The sequence below is a fragment of the Aspergillus homomorphus genome (genome assembly GCF_003184865.1).
Source record: "Aspergillus homomorphus CBS 101889 unplaced genomic scaffold BO97scaffold_54, whole genome shotgun sequence".
Taxonomy (NCBI): Eukaryota; Fungi; Ascomycota; class Eurotiomycetes; order Eurotiales; family Aspergillaceae; genus Aspergillus; species Aspergillus homomorphus.
This window is the reverse complement of record NW_020291940.1, coordinates 159,207-179,643: the sequence shown is the minus strand read 5'-3', so window position 1 is coordinate 179,643 and position 20,437 is coordinate 159,207. Positions and strand designations below refer to the sequence as shown.

General features: G+C 52.0%; 8 protein-coding genes across 8 annotated transcripts; 2 read left to right on the top strand and 6 right to left on the bottom strand.

The window, feature by feature from the left end:
• Positions 1 to 65: 65 nt before the first annotated feature.
• Positions 66 to 1,413, bottom strand: BO97DRAFT_399005 (uncharacterized protein; the record flags this gene model as incomplete). The annotated part of the gene is made up of 1 exon (XM_025694217.1): positions 66 to 1,413. The coding sequence occupies exon 1, from the start codon at positions 1,404 to 1,406 to the stop codon at positions 66 to 68; it is 1,341 nt and encodes a 446-aa protein (XP_025547231.1). The 5' UTR covers positions 1,407 to 1,413.
• Positions 1,414 to 4,196: 2,783 nt separating this feature from the next.
• Positions 4,197 to 5,489, top strand: BO97DRAFT_399003 (aldo/keto reductase family protein). The gene is made up of 3 exons (XM_025694216.1): positions 4,197 to 4,296; positions 4,361 to 4,829; positions 4,877 to 5,489. The coding sequence occupies exons 1-3, from the start codon at positions 4,244 to 4,246 to the stop codon at positions 5,423 to 5,425; spliced, it is 1,071 nt and encodes a 356-aa protein (XP_025547230.1). The 5' UTR covers positions 4,197 to 4,243; the 3' UTR covers positions 5,426 to 5,489.
• A 767-nt stretch (positions 5,490 to 6,256) lies between these two features.
• Positions 6,257 to 6,524, bottom strand: BO97DRAFT_446457 (uncharacterized protein). Its single transcript, XM_025698649.1, has 2 exons — positions 6,374 to 6,524; positions 6,257 to 6,316 (listed from the first exon to the last, which is right to left on the bottom strand). The coding sequence occupies exons 1-2, from the start codon at positions 6,505 to 6,507 to the stop codon at positions 6,271 to 6,273; spliced, it is 180 nt and encodes a 59-aa protein (XP_025547229.1). The 5' UTR covers positions 6,508 to 6,524; the 3' UTR covers positions 6,257 to 6,270.
• Positions 6,525 to 7,494: 970 nt separating this feature from the next.
• BO97DRAFT_377415 (uncharacterized protein) lies at positions 7,495 to 9,167 on the bottom strand (the record flags this gene model as incomplete). The annotated part of the gene is made up of 5 exons (XM_025693058.1): positions 9,018 to 9,167; positions 8,694 to 8,955; positions 8,431 to 8,622; positions 7,984 to 8,378; positions 7,495 to 7,917 (listed from the first exon to the last, which is right to left on the bottom strand). Coding segments are annotated over exons 1-5 (1,398 nt in total), but the record flags the coding sequence as incomplete, so codon positions are not given.
• A 608-nt stretch (positions 9,168 to 9,775) lies between these two features.
• Positions 9,776 to 11,534, bottom strand: BO97DRAFT_228905 (uncharacterized protein). Its single transcript, XM_025690706.1, has 3 exons — positions 10,795 to 11,534; positions 10,417 to 10,735; positions 9,776 to 10,340 (listed from the first exon to the last, which is right to left on the bottom strand). Exons 1-3 carry the CDS (start codon positions 11,160 to 11,162, stop codon positions 9,990 to 9,992), a joined length of 1,038 nt encoding a protein of 345 aa, XP_025547227.1. The 5' UTR covers positions 11,163 to 11,534; the 3' UTR covers positions 9,776 to 9,989.
• Positions 11,535 to 12,889: 1,355 nt separating this feature from the next.
• Positions 12,890 to 14,909, bottom strand: BO97DRAFT_377412 (S-adenosyl-L-methionine-dependent methyltransferase). Its single transcript, XM_025693057.1, has 4 exons — positions 14,706 to 14,909; positions 13,527 to 14,650; positions 13,361 to 13,469; positions 12,890 to 13,307 (listed from the first exon to the last, which is right to left on the bottom strand). Exons 1-4 carry the CDS (start codon positions 14,829 to 14,831, stop codon positions 13,125 to 13,127), a joined length of 1,542 nt encoding a protein of 513 aa, XP_025547226.1. The 5' UTR covers positions 14,832 to 14,909; the 3' UTR covers positions 12,890 to 13,124.
• A 194-nt stretch (positions 14,910 to 15,103) lies between these two features.
• BO97DRAFT_480898 (MFS general substrate transporter) lies at positions 15,104 to 17,136 on the top strand. The gene is made up of 4 exons (XM_025700781.1): positions 15,104 to 15,654; positions 15,730 to 15,944; positions 16,000 to 16,176; positions 16,234 to 17,136. The coding sequence occupies exons 1-4, from the start codon at positions 15,248 to 15,250 to the stop codon at positions 16,890 to 16,892; spliced, it is 1,458 nt and encodes a 485-aa protein (XP_025547225.1). The 5' UTR covers positions 15,104 to 15,247; the 3' UTR covers positions 16,893 to 17,136.
• On the bottom strand, positions 17,125 to 20,211 carry BO97DRAFT_408613 (catalase/peroxidase). Its single transcript, XM_025695905.1, has one exon. The coding sequence runs from the start codon at positions 19,823 to 19,825 to the stop codon at positions 17,549 to 17,551; it is 2,277 nt and encodes a 758-aa protein (XP_025547224.1). The 5' UTR covers positions 19,826 to 20,211; the 3' UTR covers positions 17,125 to 17,548.
• Positions 20,212 to 20,437: the final 226 nt, after the last annotated feature.

The following is a 20,437-nucleotide window of genomic DNA, read 5'->3' as shown; positions in this document are numbered from 1 at the left end:
TCTTAGATAGTTTGGCTTGCTTGCTCCAAGCGTGACATGCAAGGTGCTGCAGGAGGTAGAATCCATCAAGTCGGTCTTATGACCCTATGATTTCCATGTTTCGTAAAGTTAAAGTCGACCCCCAGGCGGTTACACTCTTCCTTGAATGGCGTGAAGCCCTTTTGCACAAGATCAGGGATTATGAAGTTGCTCCAATGCGGTATAGCGCCAGGTTTTAACAACACACAGTAAGGTTGGACTTGAATTTCTCGAAGATTGCAGAATCGATGCTCCTTATGTTTGAGTAGGCTGTGTAAGTTCTCGATAACAATACCAAAGTCTTCTTGGTAGTAGTAGGCCAGGTTCAGCAATTCCAGGTTAGGTGGGAGGACCCTGTCGAGAGAGCATGGTGGTCGGTTGTGAGGACCAATCTGTAGCAGAGTCCGAACTGGAATATGTAGTTCACGCAGCTGCCCAAAATCGGCCAGGGAACCAAAATCATCCCATGCGACGCTGCCATCATCGTCCTCAGAATCAATGTCATCAGAGTGACTTTCCCCGGTGTTGTTGAGTCTTAGCTCGCGCAGACTGTGCTTCTGCGTGCAGAGCGCGTTGTAGAACGCTCTCGGACGGAATCCGACGTAGCTCTCTGCCCAAACTGCTTTGTCATCGTGCTGATACTCGAACACTTCCAGATTCGCGCAGGCCGCAATGAAATCGTTCATGCCTTTTCTGCCGTTACACGGCCCTAAGCCAAAGTCTAGCTCTATGACTCCTGAGGTCCGCGGGCCCGGTTTAGAGAAAGCTGGTTCTCCTCGTTGCTCTTCGCAAAGACCGCTCGCTCTAAACATGCGCATTGACGGTAACTTCAAAAACGGAAGGCAATCAGTGGCGTAATAGCTATTCTTCAGATCATCTGTTTCGAGCTCCACAATCTTAAGATGCTGGAGTACGGACTTGCTGTCGAAAGGCTTGTCCCGGGCTGCCACTCGCGCTACCATCGGAAGGAAAAACCTCGAATCCCCTGAGATGTTCAGAGACAAACTCGTAACGCTTGTCACGAAAAGTGTAAGTATTGCCAGCCATGCATCCCCTTCGCCGTCGCGGAGACCATCCACCCATCTCTCCCAGTCTCCCGGCGAAACTTGCTTTACGGTGTCTATCAATGGTTCTACATTGTAGTCATTCTCCGATCTCCAGCCTGAGGTAATGCTTAGATCTTTGATAGCATGAGATATCTCTGGATTATTCTGCACAGACCGCACGAGAAGGTGAATTTGGTCGCTACCCAGCCTGACTGATTGGTAGGCTTTGGTAAGGAGTAACGAGTACCACTGACGGCATATGAGCAGAAGAGTAAGACAATCTTGTTTTTTATCCACTTGATCAAAGATAAGGAGAAGAATATCGTTGTTCAGTGGGCACATGTTGGTCGATAATGGGTGAAGAGTGTGTCAAGTAGAGGGAATCTCGCAAAGGAGAACTTTCACTCGGGTAGTGCCCGATAAGCACTCTCAGGGGCTGCCCTGTTGACCGCTGTGTTTGATCTGTTTGCACAAGCTATACTTGGCGCGGATGGCGACCTCCGCTGCAAATTTCTGGATTCTGCTTTGTATGGAAAGCTTCTTGCCCTGGTTTACATCTTGTAAGCAACGGATGTAATGCCTTAAGATGACTTTCACTGGTGGGTATTGTAGGAGTTTACACCAGCAGATGTGAGGTTGCATCTAGTATCTTAACAGCTGCAGTGGCGGTATACTGAGAGAAAATCAGTTCTAGCCTCCTTATTGAACGCTTGTGTTTAAGGTTTTATGTCCAACAAATAGACTATGGCGTGTACTCTGCTGTCGGGGCGTCGTGATAAAAATCTTTTTTGTGAGTTAAATTTACCCACTCCTACTCAAAGTTATACCGCCATTGTGAATCGGGATGGACATTATACTATAATATCTATACCGTGCTTGTCAATCAGTGTTTGATCTAGCTATAATCGGTCGAGTATATCGTACCAGGTGGAAAGCATGAGATATTCGTGAGTCAGTTCTAGGCGGCAGCCCGGTTTGCAGCCTCGAAACTTGGACAGATATACGCGTAGAAAGGATGGTGATATTGCCAGTCAGGGCTCGGGCCATCGTCAGGGCGGAGGATTTGATGATGCTACTGTGGGATTGTACCAGCGAGTTAGGACGGTGCACGCCGGCCGGGCGACGTTTATTGAGGCACTGGTCGCACATGGAGACGGGCAGTTGATCCGAAAAGCTACATAACCTGTAGTCTATCCGGGATGGAAAAGGTTGATCAATGACATGGCGCAATTAGCTCTCAAGGATTGTCTATATGAGAAGGGTCAGACGAGGGGCATCGGATGGAGGGGTGAGAAAAAGCAAAAACATACAACAGAAGGGATTCGCTGGTGGTCACCCACCCAACTACTAACCTCCCGGCGTGTGGCTTAAGTACGGCTGAGCGGACGGGAAGCCCTGTTTTCCACACCCTGTGGTCGTATGTGCTAGACTCAATTGCCAGATAACCTATATATGCCAAAGAAGAAAATTGATCATCATCTCGCGCAATTCCGTCATCATGTCAACCCCTTTCAGGACCTCCAAAAACGCTCGTCTTACGTCGGCACGTGACAAGATCACCTGATAGTCGAAGAACTAGGCACGGGGTGTGTTCACGAAGATAATCTCTATGATGCTGCAGCTCAGCCCGAACGAGCTCCACAGCCGGGTGGCCCTGTCAGGTAGGGGAGCCCGCAGACGTGGTTGTCTTTTTGAGGGCAGCTTTGAGAGGCCTTCGAGCTGGCATTAACAAGCACTAGTCTCAGCGTGGTGTCGATCGAGATTCGTCGACGCTTCGACTCATCAAATCTCACGTACACAGGGTGGCAGGATTTTGGGCGAAGGAGTTGTACGATATCATCGCATCAAGCGCTGGAGGGCAGGGCCTCGATATGGCAGATGACGGTCTTCGTCACGGTCGTTGTTGTTGAATTAGTCCTCTAAGTCAGGATTTCTCAGCCTGGTTCGAACAGCGACATGCACATATACGTACTGCCTCACCGAAGGTGCCAAACTTGGGTCGTTTCGTGATGGAGATGATTCTGGAGAGATGACATCTGCTATCGCATGTTATTTCGCGTGTAGTATGGGATCATTGGTTCAGTTCATGGTTTACCTTCCGGACTTGTTCCTTCGCGTGTAGTATTCTGCGATTGCTTCTGCTTCGAGATAAATCGACATGATTGACTTGCGCCGCGCCTTGGTCAGAATGGTGTCAATTTAGAATTGTTCCGAGCACAACCCAAGGTAGCGAGCGCATGGTGTTATCAGTAGTCGGCAGGAGGATTGCTGAAGGGCGTGGCCCCGCCGCCCCGATCGGGTGCATGTACCCGGACTTCCGCCGAATTTGGTAGGCGAATGCGAGCGCGGCGCCCGGGCTCCTCAGGGCTCCATCATTGCGGGCGGGAAATTATTTCCGGATCAGATCAAGACTGAATAAGCCCTATCCAATATCGCACTGTCGCTTTCGGTGCAAGAGCTTCTACCCTAAAATTTAAGTGTTGGTGACTGTCAAGAATCCGACTGACCGGCGATCTTTTCGCGTGCGGCTGAGCCGATCTAGCTGCGATGGAAGTTTTGATGATCCCAGCCCTTGTCTCTTTCCGACAATAAATGAGCGTATTTGGTGAGAATATCTTTGCTTGCGTAGGTATTCGTTGCCGTAACTCATAAAGTGGTAACCATCATGGACGTCTGTACAGTTGGCGAGGCGGGGCAAAGTATGCCTTGCACGATATACATCTTGAGCCTCACCTCGGAGCATTCGTCAGCATTACAGACACTTTAGATCTAATTGGACACAGCGCGTTTGACGAACCTGAATACAAGGGTCCCGTTCGCTGACTCTGGGTGATAACCACAGACACACTGATGTACAGAGGACAATTATTATATTCAGGAGTGCCACGTTGTTCAGACAAGTATTGTGGATTTTGATAGGCGTAGAACAGCCACTATCAGTGTCATGATTCTGTTATCGCTAACATGCGGGCTGGAGGATAGGGTAGTACAAACATCGCGCGAATACGTCTGATTTATAATCGAAGGCGTTAGCCGAGGCCGAGAATCGGATCGTACCCGACCCTGCGCCGAGATCAAAGGCCAACCAGATATATATATATATTGAGTACAGCTCAACATCATAGCGAACAAAGACATCATACACTTCAAAAACATTATACACTTCAAAAACAGTTGCAATGATGTCACCCAGAACAGGCAAGGCCAGAGTCATTCTGGGAACAATGACGTTGTAAGTCCGGGAAGCCTCCAAATAGTCACCTTATTATACCCACCGTGGCTAATATGGCTAACAGCGGGCCCGACCCTTCAACTGGCGCTCGTATTACCTCCCTCGACACCTACAACTCGGTGCTCGATTATTTTCAATCACAAGGCTACAGTGAAATTGATACCGCCCGCTCCTATGTGGGTGGCCAGCAAGAGGCTTTTACCCGCGCTGCGAATTGGAAAGCGCGCGGTCTCACCTGCGCAACCAAATGGTACCCGTATGGCGGCAACGACGAAGACAAAATCGGTGCCCACAAGGCCGAGAAACTCGAACAAATGTTCAACAAGTCGCTCGAGGAGCTAGGCACTGACTACGTTGATATCTTTTACCTGCATGCCGCCGATAGAACAGTCCCCTTTCAGGAACCCTTGCGCAAGATGGATGAGCTTCATAAAAAGGGCAAGTTCGGCAAGCTCGGTATCTCCAACTTCACATCCTACGAGCTGGCGGAAGTGGTCATGATCTGCAAAGCTAATGGCTGGGTCCAACCTACGGTCCGCTTCTCCCATCTTTGTTGAGGCACAGACTGACAAAATGACAGGTCTTTCAATGTGTCTACAATGCCATTACCCGTAATATTGATCCCGAGCTCGTTGCGGCTTGTCGGCGCTATGGATTAGATATTGTTGTTTACAACCCCATTGCAGGTGGGCTTCTTTCCGGCAAGTATACGTCGCTTCAAGTCGATGCTGTCCCAAGCGAAGGCCGATATTCGAATGTTGACGGGGAGGTGGGAGACGTCTACCGCAAGCGCTATTTCAAGGACGAGCTCTTTGAAGCCTTACGTATCATCGAATCCGCCGCTCAGCGGTCTGGGTTGACCCTGTTGGAAATTGCCTTTCGTTGGCTGATCCATCATTCGGCTCTCAACATTAAGGACGGGGGAAATGACGGCATCGTTATTGGTGTTTCAAGTCAAGCACAACTTGAACAGAATCTCCAACACCTCGAGAAAGGCCCCTTGCCGGAAGATGTTCTGGAGGCGCTGGATCTGGCTGCGAAGGTATCGAAAGCGACCGCCCAGAACTATTGGCACGGGGAGTTAGAGTACACATATGATACGAAGGAGGCATTGAGAACCATAGTTTAAGGCTTCAGTTTTGCAAGGAACTCCCTTTGAAGGCTCGCTTGTATTGTTCAGCCTGTTATTCCAGATAAAGATGTCACCCACGTTTTTCCAGTGCACTTTTCCTCGAGTCCCGATGTATTCATCATTAATATGAGACATTATTTCCAGACGCCCCAAGGAGCTGTACCTGGGAATCGCACAATTGAATCTAGAGCGCGTGGCAATGGTCTGCCACACACGCCCTTTAGCTTTAGCTCGTACCGACAGTAGGAATTTCTCAGGTGGTAACTACTCTAAACGCAGTTATTGAAATTCAACAAGTCAATGCTCTGGTGGCGGAATAGCTATATGAGAAGGAGGTTATGATCTATATTTGTCTAATTGTTAGGCTCTGCTCCGAATTGTAAAGTTTCATACAATGATAGTATATATGCCTCTTCAATTCTCATGGCAGGCCAGGCAGCATGTGAACAAGTGAAGACATAACCCAAGTAATCATGCTATTCTCATATCCAGCCCCTGACAGAAGAGACAGTGGCTTCCATCAACTAAGACTCAATAGACACCTCGGCCATTTACTCTCTGCTCGCCTGAAGCGAAATCTTCAGCAACCTCGAGCTAACACCTACTATAGGCAGCACTGCTACCATGCGAGGATAGTATCGTTGACGCAGCTTTTTCAGTTCAGAGAGCTTCTTGTTATTCAATCGAGTTCATTATGATTCTTCCTTTAGAATCTTCAAGCATTATTCAGATAATCTACAAAGACCCATCCATTAAACTCCTCAAACATCCCATCGCTTCGCTGTCAAAGTACTAGTTTCTTCATGTCTCGTGTAAGTTCGTGACGCTGTCGGCTGCTTCTTTCAGAGGCCTTTGAGACCCTCATCTGCCCTTCCGAAAGAGATATCGCTATGGCCGGTCAGTACCGTTCACGAAAGAATCCAGTGGGCGTCTGGTCCAACTCACCCAAGCTGTGGCAAAGAGGCTCGTCGATTGGCGCGTAGCTTGGCCGTTGCCATGGCTGGTGGAATGAAGGGTACTAGGACTGCGAGAGTGATTGCAGCGGAAGCCATCGTATGGGCTGCTAAGACGGTTGCCATTGTTGACTAGCAAAAGTGGAAATGTTTGTCCAGGTAGGGAGGGACACAGGAAGACTTGGGAGGAGCAAAAAGGGCCCGGGAAGGTCTGAGATGGATTATGAGCTGGAGCCGGGGTTTGTTGTTCCACGGCTGCAGCAGGAGATGACCGATCCACTTTATATCCACGGAGCGAACGAGTATCCGGGGCCCCGCGTTTTTCTTTGGCCCTGAACCTGGGGTAGGACAGGATGAACCCGAGGTGGCAAGTTTGATTGTGCATCCGAAGCAGAGAAGGGGCTCGGAGCATCCGAGACATCCTCGGATTCGTCGGGTTATTTGCCATCGGACTCGAGGGGCTTGCTGGCTCTCATTTTTCGGACCACTTCCAGTTAGTCCCAGAGTGATCCCCGGTCGTCAAACTCGTCACAAAGGGTTGATGTGTCAAGCTTTGCGAGCGACATCGGTTACAAGTTACATCGCCTCTCTGTCTCCACTTCGTCGGACACCCCAGTGATCTTCTGGTCCTGACTCCTTCGGGGTTTCAACTTCACACGCCCTCCCTCAACCAAGCGAAGAAAGGGGTCAAGTCACGGGGGGTAGTCTCGGGGCTAGGCTAGTAGAGGGTACTTCCAATTCAAGTTAGATAGCTGACTCTGAGCCAGTGGCACTGTACTAAGTTACGAACGTTGTCCACGGTGAATTGTAAAGGGAAAAGACCAGCCACCCCGGCGTCGGGAAAACTACTTGAACAGGCAAGTCTGACAATATCCGTCCCGATTGGGTCGGCCGCTCCCGAGAGCCCCTCGCCTAACATTCCCTCCTTCGGTTCAGTGCGGGGGATTCCATGATGCAGAGAAATGCAGTCCACACTGCCATCTCAGACAGTTTTCACTGCCATTGAGGCTGCAATGCATGAATACTGTATATATCATCTATGCGACACAGAAAGGTATCATTTCTATTCTTATGTTCCAGACATACAGATATACAGATATACAGATACTATGAAGAATTCGAATTGTCCGCACAGGAGAAGGCCGCCGAGCCACCACTTGCCCGGTAGGAGTTCATGATCAAAATCACCGAGCCATAGGTACCGGCCACCACCAGGAAAGCCCCCAAGATGATTAGAGTGACATTCAACGCCACTCCGATCATCCACCGCAAGGTCTTCGGCTTGCCTCGGGTGCCATTGCCCCAGTTGTCGTACAGCCACATCGCCCCCATTGGCATGATGCAGATGAGTGGGCAAAGCAATGCTCCGATCAGTGACAAGAGCGCATCGAAAATGGGGATCGTACTGGCAATGATCCACGCCACCAGCGTGATCCCAAAAGTACAGGTGAGCCAACTGATCCAGTGGGTCGGCGAGTTGCTGCTGAGATGCCGAGATCCGCGCAGGGCATGCACAAAGATGAATTTGGCAGGGATCTATCCCAGCAAAACCGGAATCAGCACGTCGGATAGTCGGGAAAATTCATCGGGGAGGGGACTTACGTGAGTGACAATGGTCATGGTCACCATCAGTCCGGGCAAGGCAAACGCATAGCTGATGATTTTGATCACTCCGCCGGCGGAGCCCAGCGCGGGTGAGGCCACGTAACTCCCACAGTAGTAGTAAACCACACAGCCGATAATCGCATACACAGCAGTCACCCCAGCCTGACAGGTGACCATGGCTATCGTATACTGCTTGGGATCACGCATCTCCGACACAATGGAGAAGAAGCCGGGGGTACCGGAAAAGGCAAACAGCAGGTTCGAGACTGCGGCAATCCCATCGGAAAACGACGGATTGCCAAATACCTTCCAATCCGAGACCCAAGGACCCGGCGTTGCCGGGGCCCCGGCGGGACGATCCTCGAGACCCACGGCAATGGTGACAATCAACACTGAGTCGCGTCAGTATCCGAGCGTCGAGGACAGGGATTTCACGAGCCATACCAGCAGTGAGAATACACGGCAATCCAATCCAGGCCAGCCAGGTGATTTTGCCGAGGGTTCGGATGCTACTACACGCAAAACCGACGATTGCCGCCACGGCGACAAACACCGCCGTGCAGGTGGCATGGGACGAAACCGCGTTCAGACCGACCGAGAGACCTAGAATTGCGGAGCCACTGTTGAAAACGTAGTCTATGGCAGAGAGAGACCTCTCCGGATTAGAGTTCTGCTCGGGCTTTAAGTGGTCGGGTGGGAGGACATACACAGGCAGAAGGCGGTTGCGAGAATGCCTCGGCCGGGCAACCCCAGGATAATTGCCCCTGCATCATCGAGACTGTATACCTCGCGGTGCCGCAGCTTGAAGGTTCCCACGACGTATCCGGCCCAGGTGGTGATCACGGCAAAGACAAGCAGGCAGATCAGACCGGGAACCATGCCCAGGACATTCAATGCGGATGGGATAGCGAGAACACCCAAGCCAATTTGGGTTTTCATCATCAGGATGACGGTGCCCACAAAGCCGACCTGATGAAGTCGTTAGCTGTCCATCCTGGCAACAGGGGAGTGAGTGGTCATGGGGGACGCACATTGCGATAATTGGGGCCACCCTCGGTGAGTTCACCGAAAACGTCATCATTGACAATGTCAAGTTGGTCTGGGACCGTTTCTAGGTGTTCGTGATCCTTGTGGTCAACCATTTTTGAGGAATCCATGATGTTGAGAGGAGGTGATTTGGTGAGTTGAGATGGGTGTATTCTTGAATGTCGGCCTGGGCAGACAACACTTTATATTCGGGGAGGAAGTGAGTGGTGTGAGTGGTGACCAATGATGAATGACGTAGAGTAATTAATCTTTTCAGAGACCCAAATACCCAACGCCCAAGCCAAGGAAATTTCCTGGGGGTATCCATTGAACACTCAGACCGGGGCCCCGCAAATCTTAATCCAGTGGCATTGCTTTCTCTGCTCTACCCAATACGCTTACCGGGCCACCCGACGCCCGGGATGGAGGGATGTTGGAAATAATTTGCCATGACGTGAATGTGTTTGTCTGTCGATTTCGGATCCAGCCCGGGATCTTCCGACAACCTACCCGATCAGGCAGACCCGTCCGAGATCGGCTTGACGGCTAGGGCCTACAGTCAGTCACGGGCCTTCGCAGTACCTTACTACGGAGACTGTATTCCGTACGGTACTAACTCGTATCTCGGATCATGCACTGCCCAGTGCATTCTTCCAAGTTCTCCCTTTCTGCCCTTCTTTGGACCATCCCGATGGGTATGACGTCGACAGTTCCTGCTGGTCTACACCTATTTTCTACACCTATTTTCTACAACTGCTGTCTACAACTGACTGCGCACTAGACACACCACACTCATTGGCAGAACTCACTACTGATCCTATTACAATACCCCGTAGTGAACTCAAACGACTGACAACTACTGACTCCACGCACTGCGTTGGAGACACTACTCAATTTAAATGAAAAATCCACGAAATTAGGAAAATCAAATGTGCAAACTCAACAAAATGAAATTCGTTCTCTAGACTAGCTAAGATTCAGTCGACCTCCTGGATTTCCTGCAACATCGATTCAATGAACAACTTCTGGTTGGTGAGGAAGCGTTTCATGTCGGGGACGTTGAAGGGGCGTTGCGCCACTTCCCGCTCGCGCTCCTGCTTGCGCTGGTGCCGGATGCGTTCCTCCAGAATCTCCAGCCGATAATCCGTATACTGTGTATAGAGCTCGGAAATGTTACTGATTCCCCGGACACCCACCAAGACTGTCTCATCCTTCACCAGAGGTGACTTGGGTCGGAAACAAGTCACCATACTGATTCGCTCGCGACCACCCATCGCCTTCAGAGCCTGATGCTCGATGTATCGTCCTTGCAACACCACCGCAGTGCCCTATCCGATAATCCCAGGTGTAAGCTCGATGAATTACCAGTCTACCCGCGAGACAGAGAGAGACACGAAAACTTACCATTGCCGGTCCGCGCACTTTCATGATCTCTCCATTCGGGGCTCGCAGCGCCGTCTCTCCGCCCACCATGCCCGTGCAGTCCGACAGCATCGTCACACACACGAAAGGGAAGCTATCGTAATGCCAGGCGACCGCCGGAAGCTCATCATCCGACACAAGAGAGATGGTCTTCTCTACCTCGGAATTCTCATCCCGCACCGAGATGTTGATGTTGGCAATCTCAAAGTCGATCGATGGGACAAGCTCAATGCCGGCCACCTGGGAAATGATCGACAGCACTTCGGGGGACTTCCATGCGTCGTAGGTGAATGGTGCACGCCTAAGAGAATCACTTAGCAACCTCGCCTCCGCAACCGGGGGCTATTCCGGGGGACTTACGCAGGGCCCATGCCACGGACCATGTTCTTGTTGAAGGTGGACGAATACTGGCACTCTGCCAGCACCTTCTCGTCGAAGATCTCTGCTCTCATTTGGGCAATGGCCTCTTGGGTGAAGAGCGGGAACGGCTCGCTCGCAGCGTTAGGGGAGATGCCATGGCCCTGTAGTCCAAGCTGTTCCATCGTATAGATTGACTTCGGAGGCTGGAAGCTCAAGTGCTTGGCGGGGTCGAAACTCTCTCGTTTGGCTACCTTTGCGCCCTGGATCAAGGATTGAGGCAGCGCATTGGAGGGTCGCGTCGCTTTCTTGGTCGCGGGCCCAATCACCGTGGGCGGTTCCACATCAATGAAGGTTGCTGAGGGGGCCATTGTGGTAGTTGTTTGGAAGGTAGTGTTTTGGTGAGGTCTGGAGAAGGTTGTGTCTGGTTGTTACGGCTTCGGGAGGTGGTTTATATGTGTAGAGAACAGTCGGGTTCAAGAACCCCGCATGATCCGTCCTAGCACCAAGGATGCTGCGCAAAGCCAGATTATTCCCACCTCTGTCTTGTGGGGTTAATTCCGGGGTTGACCATAGCCCGCAACAATAGACTGCGCTGGGAACTGCGCAGATCCAATCAAACATTGGGTTGGATCATCGTCCTCGGCATTGATAACAGCCACTGCAGCATCTCGGCTCGGGTTCGGATCTTCATCCGAGGCCCGGTGCTCACGTGGCGCTAAGTGCTATGAGTCGAATTGCTGCGACAACTTCATCTGATAGTCGGATAGCGATCAAGATGATAGAGACTTACTGTAGGCTAGATCGGAATGCTAGTGGCCGATATGCACCTTGTCATCCTCCCGAGGCATGTATTTTCTGGATCCGAGGACGGCTACCAAGTTCTATCATCAGCAGCCCAGCTGCGAGTGTCTTTTTTTGACGCGACCAGCCATTCGGATGCATGATCAGTAAAGGAGAGAGCTCAATGCACGCTCTACTGCCTTTCAAGATCAGTGCTTACCAGTCATTCGTTGATCCCTATACAACTTTGGATTTGGAAACGGCTCCTTAGTGTCGGACTAAATTACCAGAGAATACATCATTTGGAACATTATGCAAACAGTAAGACCGGTGATAAGTCTTGTGTAGTCCGACATGAAAGAATCGCGACAAAGAAGTTTGCGTACTAAGCACTGACCGATCTTCATGAGGCATAGCTGCCCTATTCGGACCGTAGTAATAATTTCGTGGTATCATCCGTCATACTCCCTTACAGCATCTTGTTCGTCAGTTGCTGTGGATTTCTCATGCATCGTGTCTCGCAAGTACTGCATTGTGGCGGAGGTCAAAAGGATAAGCTAAAAAAACACGAGGAATAATAGCATCTGATAATTCCAGCTCCTGCATGCCTATCAGCTCCCCCGCAGAAGTGGACCAGAGGTACGACCTCAACTGGCCCGATCTGACCTCAGGGGCAAAAATGCACTGCAGTGGAGAGGGATCCCCTCCATGCTGGGAACTGATTCCCATGCACTCCACCGAAGTACACCCCGCATTACCCAATAGTTGGGGTTCTTTGCAGTCACGGGTGCCGGAGTTGTCTCCAGGGTCGGGTCAAGTGCCACGAATCCGTTCCGAGGCGCCCAATGTCCAGGCTATGCGCGAGATCCGAAACTCTTTTCTGAGACCCCTCGGATCTCCAAAGCAGAGCGGCTACCCCGTGCACGCAATGGCTTTCATCCAGATTGAATGCGACGGGCAATCCCCCACAATCCGACCATCGACGAAGCCAACGTCCCAGCACTTCCCCGCCGCCCATTAACCACCCAACATCGACGGCTGTTCTGCACCTGATTTGCAACAAACGACCCCCGCCTCTATGCCATTTACGAAGGCCATGTAGCCCTCGATCCGACGGCTTAGATGATTGCCTTTGATCCACCGAGCGGATGCGATCATGTTGCCATGTCGATGGGTCTGGCAGTCATCTCAATCTATCTACGCAACAGAGAGCATTGGCATAGGTCTGGCTCAGTGTCGCTATGTCATGACTTGGTAACTACGGTGAGGTCAATGCGACCGGTGCATATGTGAGACACGAGAAGAGATCATCATGGTCGTTAGGAGTCGAGTCCTCATCGATAAGAACTCATGTAGTGGGTCACATGATCCTGTCAAGCTGCTGCCTCACGCAAGAGCAGAATCTCTCATCATCATAATTATCATAACAGAAAGTGTCCCCCTTTGTATGCCATAATATCGATTGCACGTAAGCTCTGCATGTGAAGTCCAAGAGCAAAGAGTGCTCTACTCTGTGTATGCCCGGTCGATGGTATGAAATCCCGACCGACCTATGGCAGCTTCGACTTGCCAGCGCTTCTACTCGCAGCCAGCGCAGCTGATAAGCCGTACTGGGACGATACCCCCTTGATACGGTGTGTCGAGTTGAGGTTTTTCACCACGACGAACTGGAAACAAGTGGCGCTGCCCTGGCGAGAGGCAATCACGGACCAGGCAAGGAAGAGTTCCCATATCTGTGCTTCGTCAGCCATTATCGATCAACCGGGAGAGGTTGATAAGCACATACTCTAAACCATCGCTGACCGTAGGTGGCCTTGATCGTCTCCGCGTTACCAATCCAGTTGCGATACCACCGCCAGAGTGTACCAGAATAGTGAACGCCAACGGTGTCAATGCTACCATTGCAGCTTGTCAGTCTTGGCAAACCTGTTGATAGAATCTGGCTGACTCACCTTTTGATTTCGAACCCTGCCCGTTCCAAGGCCAGGACATAATACCATAAAGGGGTGGAGGCATCGGCTCCGCGGAAGATGTATTTGTTCAGGTACAGTCCCCAGATAAAATCCTCATACTGCCAGGCCTGACGAAGACCGGAGAGCTGGACATACATGGCACCGTCATCTTCGAGGAGGTCATAGCACTGACGGAAGAAGGTCGATAACTTGCGTACGCCCACGTGCTCTCCCATCTCGATCTGCGTGATCTTATCATATTTCGTACGGGGGATATCACGGTAGTCCATGCAGAGAATTCGACTTTGTGCCTCCGGAACTCCAGCTGCCCGAAGGGCATCATTACCCCATGCTGTCTGGTGTTGGGCAATAGTGAGCCCGGTGACCTTTGCCCCGTAGTTAAGACTCGCAAACTTGGCCAGTGTCCCCCATCCACATCCAATATCTAGCAGAGTCTCGCCGTTTTTGAGACCAAGCTTTTCGCAGACAATCGCCATTTTGTTATCTTGCATTTCCTCCAGCGTTTCTTCCCTATCAGGATCCGAGATGATACCCGAGGTATAGACCATGCGTGGGCCGAGAAACCAGGCGTAGTGATCGTTGCCGCGGTCGTAGTTCGGACGAATCTGTTCCTCATCTTGAGATTTGGTGTGGAAGAGAACATCTCGGGCGAAGGTCAGAAGAATATACTTGAATAGATCCCAGGTGAACCGAAAGTTGGCCCAATCATGTCGATATTCCATGATGTCTAGACAGTCGCCGTTGAAATCGACAGAGCCATCCAGATACATCTCGCAGAAGGTTTGCAGGGGGACTTTGTTCCGACCGTGCCATTTCGTCCGATCGGCCTCGTTCTTGAAGGTCACGTAGTCCTCAATTGGCCGACCGGGCAATTTGACTTTCGTATTGGTGGGCGGACTGCAACACGAGGTCCAAGTCCAGAAAGCGACGAGGATAGGGAAGAAAGTGATCGAACCGAGAACGAGGCCGGTCTTAATCCCGCCACCCATTGTCCATGTCAGGATAGCAGGGATTCCGACCAGCGCTCCGATCAAGTAGAAATTGGAAAATGCTTCATGACCGGGTCCGTCCACTGGCAGAGGAGGATTATGAATGGCAGGCGACTGTCGGATTTCAATCAGCAAGCAGTCAATCGGACAAGAAAGAGTTGAGACGGACGGTGGTTAGGGCAACTCCACTGTCAGCGTCCGTCGCGTTGAAGGCCGAGGGCTGCGCTGGTGGAGTTGAGATGAATTGGATGTCGCTGGGAAGGTTGACATTGTTGGGGAATTTCCCGGGCGGCATTGTGTACGGCGAGCACACACAAAATGGCGAGGTGAACCAGAGAGTTATTGTTGGTCTTGTTGTGTTGTTGCATCGATGTCAATTTTATTGTTATGATTGATTGCGACCGCGTTACCCTTCTTACTTTTCCCCCTTCCGGATTCCGCGGATTCCGGTCGATCTTTGCGCGTGAGTGGATGGCCCTGGCTTATCAGCTGCACATTTCACCATCTGCAAGGAGTTGTCGCCATGGCCGATAAGGATCATTTGCCTGTGTGAAACCGAAGCCTGCATAATGTGTGACAGCCACGCCCTTGTGCAATGGTGATTATATTCACCGGTCACCGTTGCGACCGGGGACCGTCAGGACAAGCTGCCTCTATATCCAAGCCAGTTTGCTGGGGCACATCCTCCATTTGTACCACCCAGCAACCAAGATGGTCTCGCTCCGAAATTGGCTGGCTATACGGCTGTGGGGAGCAGATCCCCAGACGCGCGCCCTGCTGGCCAAGCTGGATATAACCCTGCTGCCCTACTTCTCCCTAATCTGGTTTCTCTTCGGTGTCACTCGATCCAGCTATTCGTCCGCTTACATCAGTGGCATGAAAGAAGCTCTCGGCTTCCAGGGCAAGGAATACAACTATATGAATACCGCATACTTGGCCGTCTATGCCGTCTGTCAAATGCCCGGTACCAGCCTGTTGACCATTGCCCGCCCCAAATATGTGTTTGTCACTGCGAATGTGACATGGAGTGTCTTGACCTTGATCACATACAAAATGACGCGTGCCTGGCAAGTCATTCTATTGAACGCGATTGAAGGAGGTTTCTCTGCCATAGCCTAGTGAATCATCCTTTCCCTTCCCTTCCATTAAGATTGAACGTTGATGTAAAGTATATGTACTGACTCTGCGACCAGTGTGGGAGCCCAGTTTATTCTCGGCTCCTGGTATCAAAAGTCCGAGCTAGGGATCCGAGCGGCGGTGTTCTGCGTGTTTGGCCATATAGGCACCATGGCAGGCGGTTGGATTCAAGCCGGTCTATTGGCGGCATTGGCTGGTAAGGGGGGTCTCCCTGCCTGGACATGGATCTTTATCATCGTCTCCGTGATGACAGTACCGGTAGCACTATTTGGTCGGTTCGCACCCTGTCGCCCCGTGATCAAACGCTAATGATTGCTCTCTTGCAGGCTGGTTCTTCATCCCGGACCTCCCATCCCACCGTTCAGCCTGGTATCTCACCCACGAGCAGAAGGAGCACGCCGTCTGTCGGCTGGGTACGGTGCGCAAGCAATCCTGGGATGTCACCGTGTTCAAGCGTGTCTTACTCAGCTGGCAATTCTGGCTTCTACCATTCATCTTCATGCGTATGTCTGCCATCTGGACTATGCACTTTTCCCCTTGTCAATCTAATGATCTCATAGTGTATTCACTCTCCGTACAAGAGGTATCAAATAATGTGATGCCCTACTGGATGGCTTCACGGGGTTACTCCACCATTCAACAGAACAACTATCCCGCGGGCATCTACGCGGCTGCTATCTTCGGTACAGTCCTCTACGCTGTCATCTCCGACCGGCTGCAATCGCGGGGGGAGGTATCTCTGGCAATTGGCTTCACCTTCGTCATTGGTTCCTCCATTCTCGTCTCGAGTCCGTCAACTGATGCCGGGTATTTTGTGGCGTTTTACCTGATCGGCACCACTTACGCGCCACAGGCAATCTGGTACTCCTGGATGGCGGATGTGACGGCTCACGATCTCCAGCTTAGGGCAATCACGACCGGTTTCATGAACTCCTTCGACTTTGCCTTCGTCACCTGGTGGCCCTTGATCTTTTTCCCAGCCACCGATGCGCCCAACTTCCACAAAGGGTACATTGCGAGTCTGGTGACAGGAGCATTGACTATCCCATTCATTGGCCTGATCGCATATCTTGAGAAGAGAGATCTGGCTCGTGGACGAATTGGGATGGTCACAACTGACCCGCCTTTGATTGACGGACAGGGGATTTCGCGCGAGCAAAGCTCGAGCAAGATCGGGGATGATTCCATTTCCATACGGCCAGCTAGAAAGAGTGCTTAGCTGCGATGAAACATTCAAGGGGGTAAATTTGTCCCCGAGCGAGCACGACTTCCAGTAGCAATTGAAATGCGACCGGCCAAGAGATATGCTTGACCGATGGATCTTCCCAGCGCCGCCTACGTCTAAGAGGGTTACAATGTCACTCGGCTCTACATATCAATACGACAAGCAACAGATTCAGGGTAAGATCCATGCATAAATGATATATTTGTCTCGTATAAATAGATCCTGCCCTCAGCCGAACACCAACCTAGCTTGGAAGCATTTGCGTATGCACAATTCGTGTAAAACCTCCTCGGAATGCTCCGTTCATTGTACCGTCATCTGAGACTCTGACTAACACTCAATTCTCGTCTGCGCTTCCTCATGCAAGCTCTTGGTCACGGCCGCCAACGCCCCGGTAAGATCCGCATGGAAATACGGCCTGTTCGCACTATTGCCCATCGTAACGCGCCGCCGCGGCCCTTTCACTGAAACAGCGTCATGTCCCGATGGCGGCTCATGCGTGTTCTGTATAACCACCTCAACATCTAAAGACAAGTCAGATTCATCCGGCGAGGCCTGTGGACTCTGGTGGCAGCGAAGCACGGGATGGATTCGAAAACATAATTCTCATTGCATGTAAACTGAGAGACAAAAGCTATCTGTGGGAGAGACTACAAACGGGAAGACACTAGAGTCTGCTTCTTGAGGTCAAACCGATCCAGATTCATGACCTTGTCCCAGGCAGCCACGAAGTCCTTGACTAGACGAGCTGGACCATCGACACTGCCGTAGACTTCCGCAATGGCTCGCAACTCAGCATGCGACCCAAAGACGAGATCGGCGCGCGTCGCCGTCCACTTCTTTTGTCCGGTCCGACGATCGGTTCCCTCGTATAACTCTCGGCTGTTATCGGTTGCCTTCCAGGCTGTATTCATATCCAACAGATTGACAAAGAAGTCATTCGTCAACTGTCCCGGACGAGAGGTAAAGACACCGTGGGCTGATCCATCGTAATTCGCATTCAGCACGCGAAGGCCACCCACCAGAGCGGTCAGCTCGGGGGCAGACAGGCTGAGAAGTTGAGCCCGGTCGACGAGGAATTGCTCCGTGCGGACTCGCGGCGTCGAGCGACCATAATTACGGAAGCCATCAGCCACAGGCTCCAGATGGCTGAAGGATTGCGTGTCCGTCTGTTCCTGCGACGCGTCGGCCCGACCAGGGATGAAGGGCACTTCGATGGCATGGCCGGCGTCGCGAGCCGCCTGTTCAACGGCGGCACTGCCGGCTAGCACAATCAGATCAGCCAAAGAGACCTTCTTGCCATTTGCGGCAGAGTCATTAAATTTCTTCTGAATGGATTCAAGCGCAGCCAGGGTCTCCTGGAGCCCGGGCTGTCGGTTCACCTCCCAATCCCGTTGAGGCTGCAGACGAATACGAGCTCCATTGGCGCCCCCGCGCTTATCGCTGGCTCGGAAGGTCGAGGCCGAGGCCCACGCCGTCGACACGAATTTGGCCCGGTCAACGCCGCTCGCCAAGATGGTGCGCTTGAGGGAGGCAATATCTGTAGCATCCACCAAAGGATGATCAACGGCGGGAATGGGGTCTTGCCAGATCAGCTCTTCGGTCGGTGCCTCGGGTCCAATGTATCGCGAACGAGGACCCATGTCACGATGGAGCAGCTTGAACCATGCGCGGGAGAAGGCATCAGCTAGCTGGTCGGGGTTCTCGAGGAAACGTCGCGAGATCTTCTCGTAGGTGGGATCAAAGCGCAGCGAGAGATCCGTGGTGAGCATCGTGGGCCGGTGGCGCTTGGAGGCGTCATAAGCGTCAGGGATAATGGCCTCGGAGTCCTTGGCGACCCACTGGTGAGCTCCTGCGGGACTCTTGGTGAGCTCCCATTCATAACGGAAGAGATACTCGAGGTAATTGTTGCTCCACTTAGTCGGTGTCTTGGTCCAAATCACCTCCAGACCACTGGTGATGGTGTCGGGCCCTTTGCCGGACTGGTAGTTATTTTTCCAGCCGAGTCCCTGAGTCTCAAGGTCAGCCCCTTCAGGCTCTGCTTCCACATTACTGGAAGGCGCAGCGCCGTGAGTCTTGCCAAAGCTGTGGCCGCCGGCGATCAGAGCCACCGTCTCTTCGTCATTCATTCCCATGCGACTGAAGGTCACCCGAATGTCCCGGGCGGCAGCCACCGGGTCGGGGTTGCCATCGGGCCCTTCGGGGTTGACATAAATCAGGCCCATGTGCGCAGAGGCCAAAGGCTTCTCCAAGTCTCGCTTGTGAATGTCACGGTGGGTTGCTTGATCGCTGTCGACCACGCCGGGGGCTGCCACTCCGGGGTTGCCATCAGAGTAGCGGACATCGTTGCCCAGCCAAGTTGTCTCTCCACCCCAGTAGATCGACTCATCGGCCTCGAAGGTATCCGGACGACCCCCGGAGAAGCCAAAGGTCTTAAAGCCCATGGACTCGAGGGCAACGTTGCCAGTCAGCAGCAGCAGGTCGGCCCAGGAAATCTTGTCGCCGTATTTCTGCTTGATGGGCCACAAGAGCCGGCGAGCCTTGTCCAAACTCACATTATCGGGCCAGCTGTTGAGCGGAGCAAACCGTTGCTGGCCCTGGCCTCCTCCGCCACGGCCATCGAACACGCGATAGGTACCAGCACTGTGCCAGGCCATGCGGATAAAGAGGCCGCCATAGTGACCAAAGTCGGCGGGCCACCATTCCTGCGAGTCGGTCATGAGGGCATGCAGGTCTTTCTTGAGAGCAAAGTAGTCCAGACTCTGAAACGCAGCGGCATAGTCGAAGTCAGCCTGCAGAGGAGTGGAAGCGGTGGTGTGTTGGCGCAGGATGTTGAGCTTCAGTTGTTGAGACCACCAGTCGGTGTTACGAGTACCCCCACCCGCCACATTGGCTTGAGCCTTGAAGGGACACTTGGACTCGCCCATGATGGTAGTGGGATGGACAAGTATTAGGTGTGTATGAAGAAGAGGCTGTTCAGCTTTCAATGAAGAGGGTGTGATGCGGGAGATTCAAGAAGTTGAGGAGGAATGATACTGTAGAGAAATGCAGAATTCAAGGGATTAAAATGCGAGGAGGGGGAAATCATCCGACCCGGAACTCAACCCCGCACTTTATACGGTCTGTTTGCGATGCACAGGACCTTCACAGCCTGGTAGGACAGCCAGCCTGGCCAAGACAACATTAGTAACGCATAGGATTCATTTGCTGCCGTTTGCTGACTGACCAGAGGGGGCCAGACACGTGGTGGGCGAGAATAAGGGAGACGTTGCAGGTTTAAGCGCAAGATAGGGTAAAAAAGCGGGGGATAGACTATAAGCATGGTTATTAATGATCCTCTCATCACTGGAGGTCTCGACATCATCACTGGGACTTATGGACTTGTTCTACTGGTCTGCTGACAGACTCAACCCCGCAAACCATGGAAACGGGCCCTAATTTGACTAAGGATTTCCTGACAAACAACGAAGAGTCCAGACTGTGCAGCTGCAGGTGCATGGTTGACTAAGCTTCTCGCCACCTGTTCACGGGTTGACAGT

Bases quoted from the DNA above. Each gene is read 5' to 3' on its own strand.
- BO97DRAFT_399003 (XM_025694216.1), top strand. From the start codon at position 4,244: ATGATGTCACCCAGAACAGGCAAGGCCAGAGTCATTCTGGGAACAATG. The intron at 4,297-4,360 runs GTAAGTCCGGGA...TATGGCTAACAG, and splicing joins ATTCTGGGAACAATGACGTT to CGGGCCCGACCCTTCAACTG. The intron at 4,830-4,876 runs GTCCGCTTCTCC...ACAAAATGACAG, and splicing joins ATGGCTGGGTCCAACCTACG to GTCTTTCAATGTGTCTACAA.
- BO97DRAFT_446457 (XM_025698649.1), bottom strand. From the start codon at position 6,507: ATGGCAACCGTCTTAGCAGCCCATACGATGGCTTCCGCTGCAATCACT. The intron at 6,317-6,373 runs GTGAGTTGGACC...GACCGGCCATAG, and splicing joins GCCTCTTTGCCACAGCTTGG to CGATATCTCTTTCGGAAGGG.
- BO97DRAFT_228905 (XM_025690706.1), bottom strand. From the start codon at position 11,162: ATGGCCCCCTCAGCAACCTTCATTGATGTGGAACCGCCCACGGTGATT. The intron at 10,736-10,794 runs GTAAGTCCCCCG...TGATTCTCTTAG, and splicing joins GTCCGTGGCATGGGCCCTGC to GCGTGCACCATTCACCTACG. The intron at 10,341-10,416 runs GTAAGTTTTCGT...ATTATCGGATAG, and splicing joins AAGTGCGCGGACCGGCAATG to GGCACTGCGGTGGTGTTGCA.
- BO97DRAFT_377412 (XM_025693057.1), bottom strand. From the start codon at position 14,831: ATGCCGCCCGGGAAATTCCCCAACAATGTCAACCTTCCCAGCGACATC. The intron at 14,651-14,705 runs GTCCGTCTCAAC...GAAATCCGACAG, and splicing joins GTGGAGTTGCCCTAACCACC to TCGCCTGCCATTCATAATCC. The intron at 13,470-13,526 runs GTGAGTCAGCCA...CTGCAATGGTAG, and splicing joins GCAGGGTTCGAAATCAAAAG to CATTGACACCGTTGGCGTTC.
- BO97DRAFT_480898 (XM_025700781.1), top strand. From the start codon at position 15,248: ATGGTCTCGCTCCGAAATTGGCTGGCTATACGGCTGTGGGGAGCAGAT. The intron at 15,655-15,729 runs GTGAATCATCCT...CTCTGCGACCAG, and splicing joins GGTTTCTCTGCCATAGCCTA to TGTGGGAGCCCAGTTTATTC. The intron at 15,945-15,999 runs GTCGGTTCGCAC...GCTCTCTTGCAG, and splicing joins AGTACCGGTAGCACTATTTG to GCTGGTTCTTCATCCCGGAC.
- BO97DRAFT_408613 (XM_025695905.1), bottom strand. From the start codon at position 19,825: ATGGGCGAGTCCAAGTGTCCCTTCAAGGCTCAAGCCAATGTGGCGGGT.